Genomic DNA, 20498 nt, shown 5'->3' on the forward strand with positions numbered 1-20498 from the left:
GGGGGTCATCCCGCGCGAAAGCCGTTTTTTTTGCTTTTTTTAGGATTTTTTTGTGGAAAACTGGATAAAGGTACAAATGCGAATTTTTCACCATATATTTATTAATATCTTGAGCATGCGTAGTAATTTTTCCAGCCCAATAGTTGAAACTGCAAGTTGAAACGACAGTTCAAGCGAAGTGAAGTTCAGTGAAAGCGACAGTTCATTATTGAAATACAGAGCAACTTATACACCCATCTCCAAAAAAAGTGTTTTTCTGCTACCACGCTAGAGGGCGCTGTGATAAACTTAAAGAAAAAATGTAAACGGCATTTTAACGTGCGAACTGAATCACAGTCCGCAAACTAGGGTTAATAAATAATATTGGAAGTTAAATTTTTGGTGCCTTGTTAAACTTTTCTTTGTAAATTTTGGTGTCTTTCCAATAAAAAAAAACTGCGGAATGAATCGTGGCTCCGAATATCAAAAAATCACTTTGCCTGTATATTCTACACTATATCTAGATACAATTGATGCCAAAAAAAATTCCTCGGATCCGATACACGGGATGACGCTTTTAAGGAGCGTTTGACTGTGCGCCTTTTCAAAGGCTTTGTGAAACCGGCCGAGAAAGTGGTGTCGGCAATACTTTAAGGGTTTCCCCCCTTAGATGGCTGATTTTCAATTTCATAATGACCGGTTCATTACTTGAGTTAGAATTCCTACAAATGTGAAAAGCCATTTTGAGAAAAACATGTTTGCAGAAAAATTGTTTGAAAAGTCCTCTTTCGGATACGGAGATATTTCTCACACTTAATTACATTCCATAGCGCTACAAGATTACGTAAGGATGAGCGCTCGAACCTGATCCTGCAGCCGATAATCGCTCATAAAATATGAAGGGAAACCCACTTCAATTTAAAATTTTTGCAACGTATTGTGGGATAGCTAAGTTAACGATATATGCAACAGAAAAATCGATTCTGAAAACCTCCTAATTTGGTTTCCCCCTTAAAGTCCGCTATCCATGTTCAGTTCTGCCGAAAGAGCTCCCAATTTACTCGGCCACCGGTTGAACTGAAAACACCTTCCACGTACCGCAAGCCACAATATCATTGTTTCAACTCTGAACGTGGAAGGGATTGAGACGAGAATTTGAGATATTTTTGTGGGTCAGCATTTATCAAAAATGTTCACCAACGATCAAAATGCCCATAAAATTCACATTCCCAGCCTGAACAAACTTACCTGAACGGTTGGCCAAATCATTTTTCATTCGATCACCAACCGCCTGAATAGCCAAAACTGACAGACCTACTGCATCTCATCCACGTTGCGGCCGCTGGTCCAATTCGGACTCTTCGGGTGTAACTGACAGGCCGAACTGAAAGTGGATGGGGGCTAAAGTGGATCTATGCTATGCTAACGCAGAGAATGCTGTTTGTGGAAATAGGCATTGATCGTTTTCTGACCAAAGAAGCAACTAAAGGATGTCCCCACTTCTGTGGAGTATGATCGACAATTGCTATGTGAATTACAAAATTTGCCAATACATGACATGCTTATTTGGATGACGTGGCTGTGCTAGCTGCTGGTGGAGATCCCGGAATGTTGTGTAGAAATATGTACATAAAGCGCCATTGGCTTAATGGATAGGTGCTGTATTAATTACAAAAAAAGGAAAATTGAATGGTGCTTGCCTTCAAGATATGAGAGGAATAACGCTTCAACTGTCCGAAGAAGTGAAATATAGGAAACTTTTTTGGAGCAAAAATGTAGAGGCAAAGATGAAATAAGCTCTCACAGTCTATATAGTTATGTGAATATACGTTGATATCATTGGGTCGATTTTCGCTCATGGATCCGAAGCGCGGTAGGTTAAGATTAAAAGAGGAGATTTCATTTTAAGCTAGCGGCATTGCAAAGCACTGTATGTTTGAGTATAACTGGTACCATGAGCTCAACATCCGGTGCAGAATCCTACCTTTCGAATAGGAAGGAGAAGTGGGCTGTACGAATTAGCCGGAAAAACTAATAATTGAAAATTACCGGGATTCCACTGTATTTGTATTTTCGGTTGAGTTATTTTGCATAATAAATACAAATTGCATTTTAGGTGGGTCTTAGAATTGATGTCAAAAGCCTTTCTTTTGTGTTCTGTTGCCTGCCAACTGGTTAGACAAAAATGCATCGAAAACTACTGATCGTCACATTATTTCACACGTTAAAAAAGGCCTTTTCATGTTTTTTAAAAGTATTGCTGCCGTAATGAAGGATCTGGTATCCTCTAGAATGGTTCGGATGCAAGCACATACGGGAAATCTACCCGGAGGAACCGCTATTAGAGCTCCTTTGTTACGCCCACATCATTTAAGGAGTAGTTGAAGCTAACCAGAGCTCATCTGGCATGGGAAGGACCTGAAGAAGAGAAGAAGGTGCGAAACATTTTATGTACTGCCGGGTTCAATTTTAACTTGCTCTTTTGCTCTGTTATTAAAATATTTTGGAAATTGACATGTCGCGTTATGAATGTGAAAATATACCCTTGATTTGGTGTTGAAACAACATAACGACCCAAAACACATTTCCTAGTTGGTAAAAAATTGGCTTAAAGATATAAATGATTGAGTGACCTGGTCAATCACCGGCCCTAAATTCAATTGAAAACTTATTGGCTGTTTTAAAAACCAAGTATTCGTGTAAAATTTCGGGGAATAAGGAGGATTTTTGAAACTTCGTCCAGGAAGAATGGAAAAATATCCCAATCCCACCTGCAGCAAGTTAATTTCCACTATGCTTAACAGGATGCAACAAGTGGTCCAAAACTGTAGGCACTCCCGATATTAACTGCAGCAATGCCTTTCTAGTGAAGAAAAAATATTTTGTAGCTATCATTTCTAGGAAAAATCAAATGCTCTTATTTATTTGTCCAGGCGTTCTTGCTCTATATTTCCGTTTTTTTTTCAAATGTATATTCTTTTATATAACTTTTAATAATAATAATAATCGTTGGCGCAAGAATCCATGTTGGATCAGGGCCTTGAAGTGTGTTAGAGCACTTCATTCAAGACCGTAACGGTACGCTACAGTATATTGTAGGAGACAATGTGGTCAGCATTGCGCTCGCCCGAGATTATTACCCTGATTTGACTCAGGTACTCATTCACAGCTGAGTCGACTGGTATCCGACGTCAAATTACGATACAAATTCCACTGCCACCAGCGAGATTTGAACCGCGACCTTCCGTACGATGGCCTTGCGCTCTAACCACTCAGCTATAACTTTTAGCAATAGAATAATTCAATTACAACAGGACCCTTCGGAAAGCGAGAAGTTGGAACCCGACACCCTATTTCAGTGATAGAAGGACGCTAAAATACCATGATCGGCAAAGCAGCATAACTCTTCCAATATGGAGTGTTCAGATTTTAGAACGGATTCTTGACAGCCGCATTTTCGATTTAAATAGTGAATCAAATCGGGTTCGCTAAGAACTGCGGAGCCACTGACATAATACACCTTGTGCGTTTCCTCATACAGATGCATCGTAAGAAACTCTTTATTCGTTACTTTCCTGGATCTTGAGAAGGCGTTTGACTGTGTGCCACACAAACTCATCTTGTATGCCCTGCGACAATACCAAGTGTTAGCGCTGAGTGAGTGAGTGAGTGCAATAGCGACTTTGTGGGTATTTTTCGAACAGAGTTTCCGCCGCTGGAAGACAAGTCTTCAAATCGAACGGAATCGCAGATAGCCTACAAATTGTGAAAAAATTAAGTAGCCTCAACATACTTTCAATTATAAGCATTCCAAGGCAACGCCGCTCCCAAAATACCCATAAAATAACCACTGCGATTCATAAAAAAGCCAGAAGTATGTAAGCTTCTACGTAAAACCCAAACGAAATTGATATAACTACGATGGTTTTATATGATTTCATGATTACCATTACATGATTACGATTACATGGATTATAATCGTGTAATCTCGAAATATATGTGTCCGGATAGCTGAGTGGTTAGAGCGCAAGGCTGTCGTACGGAAGGTCGCATGGAATTTGTATCGTGATTTGACGTCGGATACCAGTCGACTCAGCTGTGAATGAGTACCTGAGTTCTGAGGCCCTGATCCAACATGGATTGTTGCGCCAACGATTATTATTATTAATCTCGAAATATATGTACTTCTTTGATTATAATCGCAATTAAGACATTGCGCGTCTGACCAAAACCACGATTGATCAAAAGGGGAATGATCCTCTCATGCAGCACGTTCTCCGACTGAATCGGAAAACACAGTTTTTTACGGCGGATCCCAATGAAGCAGGCGCGATCACTGTTATTAATTAGTAACCCCCTCTGAATTAAGTGATTTAAATGTCTCATATCAATGCTCTCAGCCTTTGTGAACTGTGCTATGAAATGGCTGCGCGTGTCACCGACACTTAGATGAACTCGCGCGTTCTCAATCGACGCATCAACGAAAGTTCCAAGTCTGCGTTACTTTCTATGGTTCCGTGTGGTGAGACGAAGGCATCGCGTTGGATTAGTGATACAGTATGCTATGCTAATCTTCTAAATCAGGACATCCGATATCAGGTTGCACCAATCTCGAAAAAATTGCGGAAAAGGTCTGTTCAATGATATTATCATGAGTTTCGTGCTGACGAGAGCTTCTTGGCTAACATTTGATTTAACTTTGAAATTGATGTGAAACGACCAAGACGCGAAACAATGATCGAAATAAGGATCACTTGGTATGGTAGATGGGGGAAAAAGCTAATGCTGTTGTATCACACCTGGCATTTTATTAGCTGAGTTTCCCACAACCGAAACTGTTTTTTTGTGGAATATGCACAGGAAAAACAGGAGTGTTTGAAGTAATGTAACCAATACAGCAACAGTAAAATAAGAAACCCGAGCCGATGCTTAAAAAGACTTATGTGGCGACCGCAACCGATGTCCAGAGTATGGGACAGCGAAACAATGCCGGACGACTGGCAATTGGGATTGTCTGTCTAATGCATAAAAAGGGAAATATATATCACGTTGCTGAGTACCATTTATAAGGTATTCTCCGCTATCTTGCTAGGCCGGATAGCCCCATACGCCCAGAACATCATTGGCCCAAAGAGGCTTCACTCCAGGCAATTCTGCTGACCCTGACCACTGTGCGAGGCCAGCTAAAGCAGCACGATTACTCTCGATCGGAGACTATTCAACATTAACAACGGTCTAAGAGAAGGCGATGCCATATCATGCGTCCTTTTTAACCTGGTCCTGGAGAAAGTGATTCGCGATGCCGATGTAAATGCGAGAGGCACAATCCTCTTCAAGTCCATCCAACTACTGGCCTACGCTGACGATATTCACATTTTTGGGAAGAACAACCTGAGATGTACAGTCTACCTTCATCCAAATGGAACAGGCGGTGCAAGATCTTCTGCTGGACATTAATGAAGGCAAGACGAATTATATGGTGGCAACGTCCGAACAACATCGAATCGCACTAGCCAAACGAAAACAATGAAGATATGAGACTACAACTTTGAGAGCATTGAAAATTTCTCTTATCTAGGGTCGAAAATCACAACCGATAGCAACTATGACGATGACATCCGCGCACGATTGTTGGCTGCCAACAGAGCCAATTTCAGCTTACAAAAACTGTTTCTCTCACCATAGGGTCAAAGCTCTTACTGTACAAGACTATGATCTTGCCAGTCCTTCTGTATTTCTCGAAAACCTGTGTTCTTAACAAAAAAAAATTGCGAACTCTTGGCCGCGTATGAGAGAAGAATCCTCCGTAGTCTACATAACGACGAAATCTATGAGCGATATCACGACCGTCTGGTTGTGGATAAAATTCGACCCAACAGGTTGCGGTGGACGGGTCACCTAATTCGTATGGTTGAGGATGATCTAGCCCGGAAATTCTATAAGGGCAATATCTATGGTAGAAAAAGAAGACCAGGCAGATCCTGCCTGAGATGAAGCGATGGTGTAGGTCAGAACGTCAGACAGCTTTTAGGGATATCGAATTGGTGGATTTCGACGCAAAACCGGAGTGTTGGGAGTTCCTTATTAAGGCAGGCCTAAACTGGATACCGGTTGTTGTGCCGTTTATGATGATGATGATTTGGGGACCGTAGTCGAGTTTGCTGATGTTTACGAATATGCTCTTTTCATTTCATAGAAACAATAAGACCCAGATAAGATTATAAGACTCTGTCTCTTTCCAGCATCACTGACGCCCTACAAAACCATTGCACCTCAACATTGTAGAGGCTGTTCTGTTGATGAATCACAGCTGAAACAACGTAAGGAGAGCTCCAGTCCGGCGCGACCATCATGAGCAACATAGATTCAAACCAAGAATATGATCTACAAGCGTGCGTTGCAACTCTTAGGGTTAATAAACCCGATAGACGTTTTATCAAACCGTGATACCTAATTCCGGAACGACTATGTCCAAATGAAAGCAAAGAAATCGGCCGTTGTTAATCAAGCAGTCCACTATAAATATTTTTACGGTAAACTAGACACCTATTTTGAGATTGGCATCGTATACACAACTAACTCTTTCTGCTTTTGATGGCGAGGGTCGATCGATATGATGCATGAAGAAGTTTGAAAGAAGGGTTTTCTTGTTATCCGCGCCAATGATAACTTGCTAGTTACGGTCAGCCTGAACATCCAAATCGATAGGAAGTCATTTTCCGACCGACTCAAACAGCGGTCGCTCCATAAGCTAAAAGGTGATTCAAGAATCTCTCGTACAATATGAATGAAAGGTTTATTTACACCGTTTTGATGACGTATCACGTTATTCGGAATACGAAGGTGCTTTTGGTTTTCTGTAATTAACGTGCCATTCGCAAAACACCTACCTCAACATTCAAAACCAATCGAGACAAAGTGGACAAATGAATAAATAAATTGCGGAAAACCAAGGGTAAATTAGAATACGTACAAATGAACTGACAACAAACTGCCTTTGTATTTATCACGCCGAAAAATTCAATTTCCCCAGTTTTTTTTTGTGAGCGTGCGATATTGTACTTTGCGCCATACAATACCGTAGAATGAAATTAATTTAACAGTTCGAACGAGTTTCAGAGCTTGCATAATTTCTAATATGTCTTTTTTAATTTCGAAAGTATGTTAACATCTCGATTCCAAGGAACGATTTTCAAAATCAAATCCCAATTCACAAAACGATTTCAACAATATGGCCGTGACGTCACATTTGCAAAATTTAAGATTAGTTGAGTAGAAGCCTATATTCGTCTGAAGCCCGTAGGTATTACAACGTTCAAAAGCAACATTAGGGAGGATCAAATTCGCCCCGAACTCGGGTCGTAACTGTGACTACTCTGTCGAAAATGTGGTCGAATTTGTTCAGCCGTTCTTGATTGTTGCCGGAGCGTTTTTAGAGATGTTCAGATTTTCACACTTTGTAAACGATTTTCGCCGTTAAAGTTCTTTTAAAACTTGGGAAAATGGTACAATTATTAAGAAACTATATTCTACCGATCCATCGATCTACTGAGAAAAAAATGGAAACTCAAATTGAACCCCGAGTTTGAGAACTTCAGTTTTGTTGGTATTTATCGTCAGTCTGACTGAAAGAGATGGAATTTAACCAGAAGCTATACAATTGAGAACTGTCATGAAATGCTTCTTCAGCAGCTAAGAACTTCCTAACCAGACGATTGAAGGATTTACGGTCGCCTGCAAGTTTTTTCGAGACGCGGTTATTGCCGGCAGCTCCTCTTTCCTCTACCAGCGCATTAATATACTTCCTTTCTGCCTTATGTATTAGGGTTTATACACCCAAAGTTCGCTGCTTGCCATAAAAGGCGACTAAAAGGAATTGAAATTTATGGGCTATCAATCTGCAAATTTCGGGTAGGGACTGACTTCATGGCTATGATTTTTAGCTATCGAAAACAATTGGTTTTTGGAATGAGTGCACGCTCTTAGGCAATAGTATCGACGACCTCTAGAATATTGGCTTTCTCCATTTTAAGTGAGAATTCCAGCGGTGTTAGCTGGAGAGTTCGAGTTTAGCTTTCCACGAATACGAACGTGTAGAAGTGAGCAAAGAAACTAAAATTAGTAAAATATCGAAGAAGTGTTTTTTATGCAAGGAAGGTTTTGTGAATCATAGGGATATTATAACATGTTCAATCTGTAAAAATTTCTTCCATTTCAAATGTTCCAATTTGCGAACCCAAGAAAACTTGATAGAAAGCTTGACAATTGGAAGTGTGATATGTGCAAGTTGCCGAGGGCCCAACTTCCTTACGGGTAATCTGATATGGTTGAGGATCTCCACAGAATTTATTGAAAAAAAGAACAAGGATACACTGGAGATACTCTCGAAAGAAGCTAAAGATCCCGACGCGACTTCAAGAATATCCTCGATCAAGCGTCTGGCAAAAAGATAATCTAGAACGATCAATACAGTCCATTTCTAATAAGTTGAACAATTTCTTCGTCAGGGTGAATAAGACAGTGAAGAAAGTAAATAACATTAAACGTGAAAAAAGTTGTTCTGCACTTTGAAGTCCACGAGCTTTCCAGTCAGCTAGATTCGCTACATGGCGGAATCCTCTAACGAAAACATTGAACAGGTAGTAAAACGGATTGCCTTAGCGGTTGGATTCGAGATACCAGAGCGTCAAGTACAATCGCACTAAAACCGATAAAAAGGCAACAAAGGAAAATCACATGAATCCCTAGAAGACAGTTGTACTCCAACGCGCCGACACAGAAATCAAAGTGGAAAGCTGCAATAGGGAGGGAATCATATTCCTTCCGCACCATTGGCCACCAGATACAGTCGCGCTTCTGAAAAAAGCCAAGACTGTTCTAAAAGCGAACAATTTCAAATTTAAATGGTTTAGAAACAAAAGAATAAATGCGGGAAAATCGGAGAATGAAAAGGCCCTCTTAATTAATCTTAGGAAACTAGTTTAGCTTTCATATATTATTTAATATATAAAGCTTTGCAAAACACGTATCATAATTTAATGGCTGATCATAACATAAAAACGTGTACGCGGATATCTTATGCTGTGAGCAGGGCTATCGAAATATTATTCCCAGCATATCAACAAATTTTGATGAATTTCTACTTTTATATAATACAAGGTCCTATCGGAAACCTGCGTGGAAGGTGGAAGATTACAGAACTTTCAATGCAAGAACAAAGGTAAATAAATGCAAACCTAACTTGATTTGGAAATAACTTTCAGCAACCACTTAAGCTGGATATTACGGGGATTTACAGATTACCCAGTGCGAATATTTTCCAGCTTGTAAATTCATTCAGTGGAATTCCTAGTTATTGTGTATTATATGAATTTCCTAACTGCTAAACGAAATATAGAGAACCAAGTAATGATTGCAGACATTAATATCGGCATTATGCGAAACTCACCAAGAGAAATGGCGAATGAGTTTGTCAACTATGGTTTCTCTGAACATCTGAATCTGGGAATAAGAGTTAGTAACAAAAGAACAACGATGAGGAGGGATGGTCTTCGTAATCACAACAAAAACACTGAGAGGTTGTGGATTTTATGTACGAGCAATCAGATTGACCACTTTGTGATCAACAGAAAATCTAGGAGTTGTTTTCTAAATGTGAGTAACAAAGAGGTTCTGAAATCGAACTGGAAAGCGACCACCATCTGATAGTCTCTTACCTTCGTTTGCGCATCACGACTGTATCTCCTCAGTGGAACAGAATGTTGGGTACTCAAATTAAGTATGTATCGTTTCTGCGATCCGACTGCCGTTTTGCAGCGCCACAAGAGGATCTAGTAACTGGTGCCAGTGAAGTTGTCGGCTACACCCCAAAAGATCTAGCTGATTGTAGAAACGTGGAGGCGGGTCAATGATCGTAAGGAGCTGAGAGCTTTATCGTTCGTTACGAACGGTGGTAAGTGCGGCGCGCTGGAGTCCCATTACTTTCCAACTTGGTGTGTAGAAGCTATCGCAAATAGCAGCGGTTTTGCAACCGTATACCGCATTACGAAAGCACTTGTAAGTGGTTGTAGCACGATGATGAGCAGATAAGGCGCTGGAAGGAGTACTCGTCATGATTCTCAACGGCACTATATTTCGTAAAGCTCAATCTTCCGTGGATGAAATGACAAATGACCATAACATGCCGATACGGATTGCCACTCTTAACAGAACGGAATTATCTTTTCCATCAATGCACTAAAGTATAGATGAAAGGGGCACGAGTTGCATGTACATGCAACTTAAAAAATTACTTGTTTTAAGTTTTATCTTTGCCTTTATCGGGCTGTCAGAAAATCTTAGGGAGAGATATATAAAACATTCGCACGGGTAAATATACCTAATACAACCAGCCGAAATGACTACATATTTGACTCCAGTAACGAAGCACAAAATCGAAATTAAATCCTCTCTACAGGAAAACGCCTGACATTGCAGGGTTAAAATACTACCATTCACACGCCGTTGACACAGTCCAAAAGATATTATTTATGATGATTTTATACACCAATCAAATTTTCTCTTACCTTACAGAGCAGAAGAATTAAAAGTGAACATTCGCGTACATTTCATCGGAAGCAATGGAAGTTCCATTCAGAACTGTTTGACTGCTCTCGGTGAGTTGTCATAACAAACCCATGTGCGAGGTGGATATGGTGAAGACCCATCAGAGTTTCTCAAAATGTGCAAAAAATGATTTAGGAGGATAGAGTAGATAGATAGATAGAGATATAGTTAGTGCAGAGGACCCAACGTCATAATACTGTCAGTCCTGTCAATATTGTTTTGAAGATTGTTTATATTTTTTCCCGCGCTAGTTATGTCCTGGAGTAGTTTGAAAACTACTTTCTCGCAGTGTAGAGTGTTGAAAAATACCCAAACCCCGAAGAGGAAATCGGGCACTCATAGAACAAGCTTTCCAGTATCAAAGGCAAAAAGGCCAAGGCTGAGCGCACCGCTGCCTGATGTTAATGCCGTCAATAGTGCAGATAGTGATGAGAGCATAGAGTACGACCCGGACTATGATGATTATTGCAATGGGTGCTTGAATCAAACATCGAAAGCTATTTTACCATTGATAACATGTAAAAGTCCGAATTCCAAACAGAATTGCGGAGTTCGTAGGACCCCATTCGCCGAGTATAACAAGAGAAACGACACAGATGAAGTTCAACCAATTCAACATCAGACGCCGAGGAAACAACGAAATGAAGCCAGAAAGTCTAACTGGAATCCTTTGGAGCTCACATTGCGGGAAGCGCAAAGCGAGAAATTAGTATTAGAGCGAAGTATAGCAGCCAGCGATTCTGATGGAAATGAAAACGACGAGAATTCATCGGAACAATTTTTCATCCAAACCCAGAGCAGCGGACAGTCACAGGACCATCCATGCAGCCCAGCTAAGCTTAATAACAGCCATCAAAAGATTCAATCACCTGCCAAAGATACACGATCTGCAATAAACCATAGTCATATCCGAGACGGGGCCAGAAAGGTCCAGTGTCGGAAAGGGGGCTATGTGGAGAAGTTGCGGAGGGTAGTCAATCGGCAGAAGTCAGACTTTGCATTTTGGTACCACGCACGACGTTCGCAATTATACCCAGACGGGGTTCTTGCGAGAATTAAACATATTTCGAATTCGTATGGAAGGAAGATGGTGACAATACGCGACGAGCATAATAAAGAGATTTTAGTTTTTGCAGCAGATAATGATAAGCTTAAAGTTGGATCAAAGATTTATATAGACATTGACCCTCATTGCTACAATGTAAATGGTGTCAGTTGCTATTTAGGTTCTAATAAAATAATGAATGTATAACAATATGATTTGTTTTAATCGTCCAGAGCAGAGCCGTCCTTTTAACTAGCTGTTATTCGTGAGTTAACTATTCATTACGATAGCTTTCCTACTGCTGGATGCCAGTCGAATTCTTCTTCTTTTTCTTCAGCCTTTTTCCCGTTCACAAGCGGGGTCGGCTTTTGATCGGTTTCGCCATTTGGCTCTATCGAATGCCTGATCTGGGTGCAATCTTGAGGCTTTTAAATACCCATCCAGCGTATCAAGCCACTGTTGTTTTGGCCTGCCAATGCAATATCTTCGGCTCCATTACCGCAATACGCCGTTCATTGTCTTTTATAGTTGGCCAACACTCAGAACCATAGAGAGCGACAGGACGGACGACATTGGTAAATTTTAGATTTAAGATGTTTGCTAATACGTCGATCACAAAGAACACCAGTTGTGGAATGCCACTTCATCCAGGTTTCGTTAATGCGTGAAGCAATTTCATAATGCAGTTCTCCATTGGCTGATAGCGTTGACCCGAGGTATTTAAATCGCTCAGTTCTGGGCAGATCACTGCCGCTGACAGTGATTGTGCCTGTTTCATGGGGATCGGTCGTCAAAAATTCAGTTTTGTTTAAATTCAGTCTGAGACCGTGTTGTATGAGGCGATCATTCCATTTTTGAACAAGTTGCTCGAGATCATTTTTGCTATCAGATGCTAGGAAAACATCATCTGCATAAAGCAGTGCGTAGGGCGCAGGACGTTGGATATCTCGTGTGACAGTGTTCATAACAAGAACAAAGAGGAGTGGTGAGAGGGCGCTTCCTTGATGAACACCAACAGAGACATGAGGCGGTTTTGATACACCCGCCATACTTCGAACTTTACGTTTCGGATCGTGGTAGAGCAATTGAACCCAGCGCACGAGTTCTTTTGGCACGAAGTGTTGTCGTAAAGCATACCAGATGAGTTCGTGCGGCACACGGTCAAACGCTTCCTCTAGATCCAGAAAGGCAATGTAAAGATGGCGATGCTTCTCACGGTGTTTATCCATGAGTAACGGCGCAGCGTGTATTGCGTCAGTAGTTCCGCAGTTTTTGACAAATCCGGCTTGATTCACGGTTATTTCAACGATTTCGCGAATACGGTTGTCAAGAATGCGTTCAAAAATGGGAAAGTAATCGGATCGGACGATAATTTGAACATTCTGCTGGACTATCTTTCTTTTTCCATATTGGAACAGTGGTACTTTCATGCTAGTGAGATGGTGTTCTTTTTTCCTGAATAACCCGATTAAAGAATTCACTGAGCCACTGGGTCCCAGCTCTTCGCTTTCCAGAGCTCAGATGCGACGTCGTCAGGTCCTGTGGCTTTCCCCGATTTCATTCGTTTTAGTGCCTCCTCGACTTCAGTTGCACTGACAGTTACGTCTTTGGTGTTTAACGTAGGCACCTGTCGTGAGACTTAATCCTACAGTTCTCTTAAGACACGGATTGATTTTGTGACCACAATCAGAGCCCCGCTGAGACAAGCAACAACGGTACCAGTCTATACCAAGTGCATGGCTTAGCATTCATACTGGTGGATGCAAGAATTACCTAAATCTCTACCGAACTAAGGAGTACGGCACCCGTGTTGATACGCAACACCACTTCGAGGCCCGAAGGTCTCTTCTCGCTTGAGCACAACCACAACCACCATGAAACTTCCACTAGGGGGGCCAACCGCAAATAACCGAGCTGTCCTCACATACAACAGGAGTTCACCCGAAGTATGTGGGTCCAGGGGCTTTCCCGGTTCTCATGGTACCAGTATACCCCTGGTAAGGTTTCGTGAAGAATTTGCCACTTCAGATGAGTCCCCGTGCAGACTCGGGTCTGATCGCCCTGATTAGGCCTTTGGAGCATTCGCCTACTGCATCACGGCCGGCAAACCAAAGTGAGTACAAAGTCTCCCGGTGCCACCACTATGGAGGTTCTCCTCGACCACTTGGTTTTGGTTTGGCCGATAGGGCTGCCGCCCCATCTTCCTCGCCGCCACCTCTGAACACCCAGTTGCGCTGATAGTTGGAACTGCTCCAAAAATCGGCAAAAATTGTGGAAGTGGAGGACGAGCAAATTCTTCAGTTGAAATCTGTTCGAAGTATTCTCGCCATCTATTCGTTGCGGCTCGACGGTTGATAAGCAAAGTACCGTTCTTGTCGTTAACGCTACAGAAGTTTTCGATATCCTGTGTACGTTCATTACGGCTTTTAGGAAGTCGATACAGATCTCTCCCGCCATACCGAGTGTCCAGTTTATCGTAAAGATTTTTGTAATGGTTCGCTCGGGTCACAGCAACTGCTTTCTTTGCTTCCCGGTTGGCATTGGTGTTAAATATGGAGGACCGGAGCTCTCTGACTCTCCTTCCGTGAACGAGGATGCAAGCAACACAAGTAAAGTTACCGTGCCTTCGTACACTGTTGAGTTCTCAGTATGGACTGGAATCTCGCAGTTGGCATCGTGTATACCGTGGGTTAACATGCAAAGAGGTGGAACCTGGCGGATGGCGTCGGCATTAATCCGTAAGAGATTTCAGGTCTACTTCCGGGAAACACACAAGCATACCAGTGTAGTTTCACATTAGGAAGTGCAGTGCTCACTATAGTGTTACCTTTTTACATCGTTAACTCGGAGATATCCAACTGCTATTGATGGAATTCGCATTCAAATTGAGTCTTTGAGAATGCAACATTACTCGGTATGCGGCATTCTTCCGCTACGCTGCTAGCTTACATTCATCGTCAAACCTGCCGTTCCAACTCTTTTTGCGGCTGGGGCCAAATAGGTTTTTGTTCATATTTATGATAACGTTCTTCAGGTGATTGTGAAGATCATTTGCTGATGCTTCATCTCCAGGATCTCTGTCGACTGCGGTTAATGTGGCATCCATTTCGCCCTTATAGGTGTTGCGGAGGGATGTGTTGTGCATGGCTTCAGTGTTAACTCTCACCTGATTGCCAGAAGGGATTCTATGTAGTGTTGTCATTCGTGCTCGGAGCACCATATCAACGAGATAGTGATCCGAGTCTATATTGGCCCCTTATATGTTCTGGCATTCTGTATATTTGCGCAAATTGGCCAAGCAACTGTCCTGACTTGAATTCCACAGAAAATGTGTTCCAGATAGAAGAGTGAGTTTACGGAGCCCAGAACTAAAAAGTAGCCAGCAGTTGGTAAGTGGGACGGATGATTTGAAAAAAAAATGTGCGAAAGTTTCAGACAGTAAATTTTGAACTGTATTAAAAACGGAGGCAAGCACACTTCTTATTAATCGCATATTATGTAACCTACCTTGTTCTTTATAATAATTGGTATTCAATTCAGATGAAGCTATGTACATATATGCACGCTTTCGACTGATATTTGGTTTTGCGACCAGCAAACGATAATGGGCAGTGTTTGTTTGGAATGAGCATAATAAGCACGCCTTTAATATGTGTCCGGATAGCTGAGCGGTTAGAGCACAAGGCTGTCGTACGGAAGGTCGCGGTTCAAATCTCGCTGGTAGCAGAGGGATTTGTATCGTGATTTGACGTCGGATACCAGTCGACTCAGCTGTGAATGAGTACCTGAGTCAAATCAGGGTAATAATCTCGGGCGAGCGCAATGCTGACCACATTGTCTCCTACAGTCTACTGTAGTGTACCATTACTGTCTTGAATGAAGTGCTCTAACACACTTCAAGGCCCTGATCCAATATGGATTGTTGTGCCAACGATTATTATTATTAATATGAACATATATATTGGAGTTTCGGACATATATATTGAGTTTTGTACATATATATTGGAATTTCGTAATACATGGAGGAATATTTTAAATTTCTATGTACGAATGAGGAAATGTATATTGAAACTTCCTCGCATAAGAAAAACACAGAACCTTTTTTACCCGAAGTGTCCATCCTTTCTTACATTAACCATTCAATTGACCACTCGACTTCATCATTTCTCCACACTGAATCATATTCAGTGTTCGATTTTCTACTAACTGGCGCTGAAAAACTCTTTCTGAAATTTGGATTTATGGTTTTCATTCAAAACTGAGTGACGAAGCATGGAGAAGATGGAAAGCATTTCATGTTACAATCTCGGCATCATCACGTTGGTGATGCTTCGGATAATTAAGAGTTAGTTTTATATTATTTATAGGATCCTTCCAGGATACAGCCCTTCCAGCCATTTCACTGTATAACAACAATGCATTCAACTACATTGCGCAAAAAACTATTTACAGGTTAGATAATAATAGTAATAATCGTTGGCGCAACAATCCATATTGGATCAGGGCCTTGAAGTGTGTTAGAGCACTTCATTCAAGAGCGTAACGGTACACTGTAGGAGGCAATGTGGTCAGCATTGCGCTCGCCCGAAATTATTACCCTGATTTGACTCAGGTACTCATTCACAGCTGAGTCGACTGGTGTCCGACGGTAAGTCACGATGCAAATCCCACTGCCACCAGTGCAGTGGATTTGAAACTGCGTCCCTCCGTACGGCAGCCCAACGCCCTAACCACTGAGCTATCCGGACAGGTTAGATGACGAAGCGTCCCTGTACAATGAGTAAGTATGCTCAAATGGAAGAACTAGCCTCTCCTGCCAGTGGATACGTAACAGATAGTTAACCTATGAGATGAATGTATTTATATTGTGTCGAATTAAGTCGAAAACATAAAAAGTTACTTTTTATAAAAATACGTATTTTGAATATTCCTTGTACTGGATAATATACGCATTTTTCGGAAACATTAAGATTTTGTTAAATATCAGCTATTAGTATGTAAATGGACAGCAAAAAAATCTGGTTTGTTCCTACGAGAGCCTAGTTCGGCTTTTGTCCACTTATTGTTTACAACATAAAGAAAAATCCATGTTCATTCAAAATTATATATTTCACGCATATATTTGGTAAAAAATAAAAGTCTCAAATCAAATTTTTGCCGTATTTTCTTTCAGCGTCAATAATGGACATTTTGACAAGAATTAAATCTATATGGGATTTGCTTCTATATTTCACTCGAAAATATGTTTTTCCACAATTTCATTTAAACTTTTTCAAAGTTATAGTTAGTTTTTGGTTTTCAGCATTACATTTTCTTTAATTTGTACATTTATGTCACTTTCGCTATTCAGCTTCTTGCTCGTCTCCTTTTTATAAAAATATATTCCACGATATATGTTTACCATTTTGCGGTAATTATTTATATATATTTTAAAAATTATCATATATATTTCTTACTCCTAATGACATTTGATGGTACACTAGACTAGAATGTTTAAATATAAATATATTAGTTTTTCTCAGAATAGAAGTCATTATTCAAGCAAATTTATAGCAATGGTAGTTTTCTTTAAGAAAAAGAGTGCGGAGTGCGATTTTTAAATATTTCTTTGGGAGCAGAGCACTCCTTAACTATTTTTTGTAAGTTTGTGTCAATAGAAACTATTTATGTTGGAATTAATTTCGCTAGGGGGTTATTAGGAAAGTGTTCAGGAGTGCAGTGGAAATTTTTCTGCATTTTGAAACAACAAGTGAAAACCTATAGTCTTTACCTCAGGGAATCTTTCAAGTGGAGTTGAGAAACATCTAAACAATTTGTAGCTTGTAATGGCATCAGTGCGTACTTATAATTAAGATTGCAAAAGCTCAAGTCGTGAAATTCATTAAGTTTGTCAATCCTTGGTCCGGCTTCCTTTCTTTTTTAATATAGTATTCCCTACTGGGATAAAGTATGTCAGGATTTCAGTACTCCATTTGATTAATGTGAATATAATAAATTATTCACGTAAAATTTCCTTTCGCCGATGTATTTCCAAGTTAATCGTCAAAGCTCTGAATGAATATAAAAATGAAATTGATTTTAGAGATAAATGAATTTCCTGTCGAAACAAGTTGCTCAAACTGAATTGTGCAGAAAACTAAGAAAAAACGGTGCATAACGAATCAACAAATTCCTTTTTCCAAAAATTCATCACATGTCAATTAACCGGACACCCAACTGAGAGGTTTTCCGTCACATAGCATCCTCAGTGTCTTTTTATAATGTAATGCGAAGACGTCAAAAATAAAAATGTTCGTTAATTTGGTTGTAAATGTTGTTTTGAATCAATATAGCTAACTCCTATGTCGAAAATCCGCAAGCGGAACGACCATTTCGTCATTAATAAATACTATTCACAATAATGGTTGTTTTGTGATAAAATCATCTGAAGCGCTTGCTTTTCTCATTTATAATTTATATTTATTCGAAGATGGCTGGAGTTTATCAGTCTTTTCAAATATATCTCAAAATCAGAAACTGATTTTACTTTAAAATGAGCTACTACCTTTTAGATCTGTCTTCATTTCTTCCTTTTGAGCGGAGACGAAATTGATCAGACAGAACCTGTACAATTACTTCGATAGGTAGAAATCATATAACCATGACGAGATTAGAAAAATTTATTGACAGCAATAGTGATAGTAGGTTTCATTATAATTATATAAGCTCAATTGCACAATATTTTCACTATCTCTAACTTATTTATAAATATATGTATTTATCTGTATGCATTTGGTTGGTTTTTGATTAGGTTTAAAATTCAATTCTTCATTCTTTTGCCGCTTGGTTCAGGTTTAATGTTGAATTCCATAGGATAAACGAATTCCAAGTTTGACTGAGAGTCCTAGTAGATGAAAAGTTTACTTGGATAAATATCATTTATAGAAATCAGTTAGAGGCAAAGCACAAGAAGAACGATTCCAGTTTTCAGTTTGCTTGGATTTGCGCAATGTCTTTCAAGTGTTGAGTGTTTGAAGAAATATCCAACTTTTTGGGATGCATGGTTCTCTTGGAATAAAATGAATGAAATGGGTAACAATGATTTAATTTTTGATAACAGTAAAAATGCTGCTTTCTTAAAAGGTGAAAAAAGGCCTATTACAAAAGACAGAGGTGGAGTGAAGGACCCTTTAAATGCTAGAAATCTTCTTTTTATGCTGAAAAATACAAAATTTGCTGGCAGAAACTTTAGGTTGAAAGTTGGAGTAGCGCGTATTGACGAGATATTTCAGTTGAGGTGCATTTGGGGGCTGACGGACATGTACGGTCAATCCCCGTCAACTTTCGTGGTTCGGATAGTTCTGCCTTTGTGGCTGGTAGTATTAGTCAAGATCACAGTTTACTACTTCCATAAAATAGTATAGAGAGATCATCGGCGCATAACAGTCTTAACTTCATATTTGTGTTGACGTAGTTGCATTCCGAGATTTAGACAAAACAGCGAAAGCGGATTTAGCGCTGTTACGGTGTCAAGCAACGCCGAATTTGGTGTCGCCTTCGGCAGTAATAACGCTACCTAGATATATACGTTTTTCGACGTCTTTGATGTTCTGTCCAATAATGCAAATAGGAAAGGTGCGATGACTTGTCAGACTGAGGACTATAGTTTTGGTTATTATATATCTTTGCCTGTATTTATCTTCTTGTCCAAATACAGAGGTGATTGGCTAAGATTCATGACTCGATGAGAAAGCAAGCAAATGTCATCAGTGTAGGCGAATTGTTTGAGGAAAGATGACATATTCAATTGAACCCCTCTACTGTCTCAGGCCAAGGATTTATGTTGAACGTCACCGAAAACGAGTAGTGTCGCTCAAAAACAGCTATTAGCTCTCTGCAATATCTCGTCGTGCAGAGCATTTCAACAGTAGGAAGCACACAAATGCCCTTTTGAAATCTTAATTATCATCTTCTTCCTCCACTCATATAAAAATATTTTAAATTGCCGGAATTCACGAATGAGTGAAAAGACTGCACGGAAAAGTTTTACGGGGAAATGACCAAATTCGACGGCTTTAAACCATTTGAGCAGATTGAAGCAAAAATAATCCCGCTTCTGTCTGGAGGGTTCACAAGAGCTGGAACTTTATCGGACGTTATACGATTCGGATTTGTGGTGCTTTTCCCACCTTTTCAGTTACTCGTCAACGTCGATGAGAGGCCGTCAACGTACGTCACAAGACCATTGAAAGGCTTACGGCCACCCGCATTTTTTCATGATGCGTTATATGGTAGTGAAATTGTTGTCCCAGTTTCTGCTTTCCATATCAAAGCAATGATGTCGATCCGCCTCCACGTTTCCCCATTCAACCAGGTCTTTTGACTTTCACTTGGAATGTGTCCAACAGCTTCATGTGCATCGAAAATAGATATATTTCTAATGGCAGTTCATTGCTTCGCAGCAAGAAAGTTTTTCACTGCTGCCATCGAATTGTGAAGACAGCTCGTGTTGAATTAGCTGTAAACAACTGCAAGGTCAGTCCCTAATCGAGGGGTTGCTAACGTTTCGGTAGCAATAGATTTTCAGAATTTCCAGGATGCTAGCCCACAAATTTTAAACCTTTTTGTTTGTCTATTACGACAATCAGGAAAGACTTTAGGTATATTCTTAAATCCTAACTGAGGTGAAGCTGAAAATAAGATTAGAGTTAAGGCAAACGACTGTAGATTCCGTCTTGTTTTCATTTCAAAAGCACACGAAGAAGTTTGTCGCTTCTTCGACTATAAGGTTACGAAAGTTTTGTCAATCCATATTATCCAATATGAAAACTGAAAGGAGCCAAAATATTTTTTAATGCGGACGATTCAATAGTTTCAATACCAACGCGAA

General features: G+C 40.2%; 2 protein-coding genes across 7 annotated transcripts in view; both read right to left on the bottom strand.

The window, feature by feature from the left end:
• LOC119650739 overlaps window positions 1–10645 on the bottom strand; it is a 16023-nt gene extending 5378 nt beyond the window's left edge. The window contains exon 1 of the mRNA XM_038053808.1: window positions 10545–10645. The gene's annotated coding sequence lies outside the window, so the exon portion shown is untranslated. The remainder of the gene's footprint in view (window positions 1–10544) is intronic.
• A 6101-nt stretch (window positions 10646–16746) lies between these two features.
• Window positions 16747–20498, bottom strand: part of LOC119651224 (DNA-binding protein RFX2) — a 110873-nt gene continuing 107121 nt past the window's right edge. For 5 of the 6 annotated variants that reach the window (XM_038054694.1, XM_038054691.1, XM_038054690.1 and 2 more), the window contains one exon: window positions 18273–18512. In XM_038054694.1, coding sequence (XP_037910622.1) covers window positions 18429–18512 — 84 coding nt within the window. In that variant the 3' untranslated portion in view covers window positions 18273–18428. Of the gene's footprint in view, window positions 17680–18272; window positions 18513–20498 lie in introns of those variants that run through there. The other variant, XM_038054693.1, reaches the window with a different exon arrangement.

This window comes from Hermetia illucens, chromosome 3, assembly GCF_905115235.1.
Source record: "Hermetia illucens chromosome 3, iHerIll2.2.curated.20191125, whole genome shotgun sequence".
In the NCBI taxonomy this organism is placed as follows: Eukaryota; Metazoa; Arthropoda; class Insecta; order Diptera; family Stratiomyidae; genus Hermetia; species Hermetia illucens.